The sequence below is a fragment of the Chaetura pelagica genome, unplaced genomic scaffold (genome assembly GCF_000747805.2).
Source record: "Chaetura pelagica isolate M959 unplaced genomic scaffold, ChaPel_1.0 scaffold2799, whole genome shotgun sequence".
Classification (NCBI taxonomy): Eukaryota; Metazoa; Chordata; class Aves; order Apodiformes; family Apodidae; genus Chaetura; species Chaetura pelagica.
The window spans coordinates 17738-20719 of NW_009954493.1; the positions used below are offsets into that span (position 1 = coordinate 17738).

The following is a 2982-nucleotide window of genomic DNA, read 5'->3' on the forward strand; positions in this document are numbered from 1 at the left end:
GGAAGCTGCTCTCAGGTCTCCCTGGAGCCTTCTCTTCTCCAGGCTGAACACCCCAACTCTCCCAGCCTGGCTCCAGAGCTGCTCCAGCCCTCCCAGCATCTCTGGGGCCTCCTCTGGCCTCTCTCCAACAGCTCCATGTCCTTTCTGTGTTGGGGACCCCAGAGCTGTTCCCAGCCCTGCAGGGGGGTTTCAGCAGAGCAGAGGGGACAATCCCCTCCGTGGCCCTTCTGGTCACCCAGACCAGGTCCTGAATGGCTCTGGTCCCTCCCCACCTTCACCAGTGTCCCTCACCTGTCCCTTTGCCACTCCCCAAGGTCACAGCCAGCCTGGTGGCCTCTCTTCTGCAGGATATGGAGGAAAAAAAACCCTCCTCTGCTCCAAACCCATTTCCAAGCTCCTGCCTGCAGGTGTTTCCCCAGCTGGGCTGTGGGACATCAACCCTTGTCCTTGTCCCCTGCCCCCTTTCCCTCTGTTCACCTCAGCACTTCATCCCACAACCCGTGTCTCCTCCCAGCTGTGCAAGCCAGGTCAGAAATTGGGTTTTGTTGGTCCAGGAGAGGAGAAAACCCTGGATTTGTGCCTCTCAACCTCAACTGCTTTCCTTGCAGATGACTCTTCTACAAAGGTGGAGGTGAAGGAACCCTACGAGGCAGAAACCAACACTTTGTAAGTGAGATGTTGGACCTGGGTGGCTGCTGCTGGGCTTAAAGCCCCTGGAGCAGGAACTGCTGCTCTCAGCACGTTGCAAAGCTTCTGCTGGCTCCAGCTGAAACGTGGGGTGGGGGTTTCTGCTGCCCATGGGTCCCTGCTCCACAGCATTCCTGGCTGGATTGTGCTGCCACCGGGGTTTTCCAGAGGAGGTCACGTACACGATGGGACCTGCAGCCCCTGTGTCAGCAGAGCTGGGCTGTGCTGCTCACCCAGGGGCTTTGCCTTGCTGAGATCCAGCTGGAGTTGGGAGGAATCCCATGAAATGAAAGGGTTTCCCCCCCCCAACCCCCTGGGTTTTGGGAGCATTTTTCCCCTCCCAGGTTGGTGGCCACTGAAAACCTTGGGAGTTTGTGGCTGGAAAACTCGACGCACAAACCAGTGGTTTAAACTGGTGCTGCTGGAAAAGGTCACGTTTAGCACCAAAATAAAGGGGTTTGAGGTGGTTTCCCTCCCAGGTCCAGAATGAGGAAGAGCTTGGAGGGCTCCATTCCCAAGTAGGGCTCCATTCCCAAGCAGGGCTTCATTCCCAGGAGGTCACCAAGCCAGTGCAGATCAAATCCCTCCATGACAAAGGAGCCTCCGGGAGCAGGAATCCACCCACCTCACTGCAGAGAGCTTTGTCTCCACATCCCACCACCATGCCAGAGCTGCCCGAGGAGCTTCTGAAGGGTCTCACCACCTCTTTACCTTCCAGTTCCTTTCCAGAAACCCTGGAGGCAGGTGACAACTCCCCCTCTTCCTTCTCCACACCCCAGTCCCCCCACGTGAAGACGGTCAGCGAGAGCGAGCTGAGCACCACGGCCACCGAGCTGCTCCAGGACTACATGATGACGGTAGGAGGGCAGGACAGGGCTGGGAGGGAGGGAGAGACCCTTCCAAGAGTTCTTGGGAGTTGGGTTCATGGCTGGAGGAACATCCCATTCCCTCTTCTTTCATGCACATTCTCCTGGGCCATACCCATCATCCCGGTGGCGCCGGCTCCGCCAGCCAGTGCCGGGTGAACAGCCTTCAGCTCTTCCAGAAAATGGGAATAAACCCTGGAAATGCTGTGCCTGAGATTCTCTTAGAACCTGGGGTGTTGTCCCCATCTGTCTCCCCTGCAGCTCCGAACGAAGCTCTCTTCCCAAGAGATCCAGCAGTTTGCCATGCTCCTGCACGAGTACCGCAACGGCGCCTCCATCCACGAGTTCTGCATCAACCTGAAGCAGCTCTACGGGGACAGCAGGAAGTTCCTGCTCCTGGGTGGGTGTCACTGCCAGGGATCCATCCTGGAGCACGGGTGGTCCTGCTCCCCGTGGGTGGGAGGGGGTGGCACAAAGACCCCTTGGGGGGTCTCAGCCCCTTTCCTGAGGGCAGTCTGGGGTCCATCCAGGTCAGACTCACTTCTACGAGGCTTGGGTCACCTCTGGAGATGTTCAGCTCTGCAGGGGTGGCCTGGGCTGCCTCCTCCAGACCAGGCACAGGACATGGATGGACCTGCTGGTGATGAGAGAGAAGGTTTTGGTTCTTGGCCAGCCCTGCAGTGCCCAACATCAGGGGGTTCTGGTGTTGGATGTGCTGGTCTTGGAATCCCAGAGTGGTTTGGGTGGGAAGGGACCTTAAATCATCCAGTCCACCCATTCCCCCAGCCCTGCCAAGGCCACCCCTGCCCCACATCCCTCAGCACCATCTCCAGGGCTTGGAAACCCCTCCAGGGATGGGGACTCCCCCCCTGCCCTGGCCAGCCTGGGCCAGGCCCTGACAACCCTTGCCAGCCAGGAATTGTTCCCCAGATCCAACCTCCACCTCCCCTGGCACAACTTGAGGCCGAAAAATCATCAGGTTCCAACCCCCTGCATGGGCAGGGACACCTCCCAGCAGCCCAGGCTGCTCCAAGCCCCATCCAACCTGCCCTTCAACACCCCCAGGGATGGGGCAGCCACAGCTTCCCTGGGCAACCTGGGCCAGGCTCTCCCCACCCTCCCAGCCCAGAATTCCTTCCTCACATCCAACTTCAACCTCCCCTCTTCCAGTTTAGCCCATCCCCCCCTGTCCTCTCACCACAAGCCAACCCTGCAGCCACCTCCAGCCTCTGCTGGAAGGCTCAGGAGCTCCAGGGCACCTCAGATAAACAAACCCACGTGGAAATCACCCCCCACCCCCTCCCCCATTCCATTCAACCTCCTCCTCATCCCTCCCCCAATCATCCAGGCCTCCGACCCTTCATCCCGGAGAAGGACAGCCAACACTTTGAGAACTTCCTGGAGACCATCGGGGTGAAGGACGGCGGGG

General features: G+C 59.2%; 1 protein-coding gene across 1 annotated transcript in view; it reads left to right on the forward strand.

The window, feature by feature from the left end:
• Nucleotides 1-2976, forward strand: part of CCM2 (cerebral cavernous malformation 2) — a gene marked incomplete at both ends in the record, with an annotated part of 6333 nt that extends 3357 nt beyond the window's left edge. The window contains 4 exons of the mRNA XM_010004529.1: nucleotides 609-666; nucleotides 1406-1544; nucleotides 1815-1953; nucleotides 2902-2976. Coding sequence (XP_010002831.1) covers nucleotides 609-666; nucleotides 1406-1544; nucleotides 1815-1953; nucleotides 2902-2976 — 411 coding nt within the window. The remainder of the gene's footprint in view (nucleotides 1-608; nucleotides 667-1405; nucleotides 1545-1814; nucleotides 1954-2901) is intronic.
• Nucleotides 2977-2982: the final 6 nt, after the last annotated feature.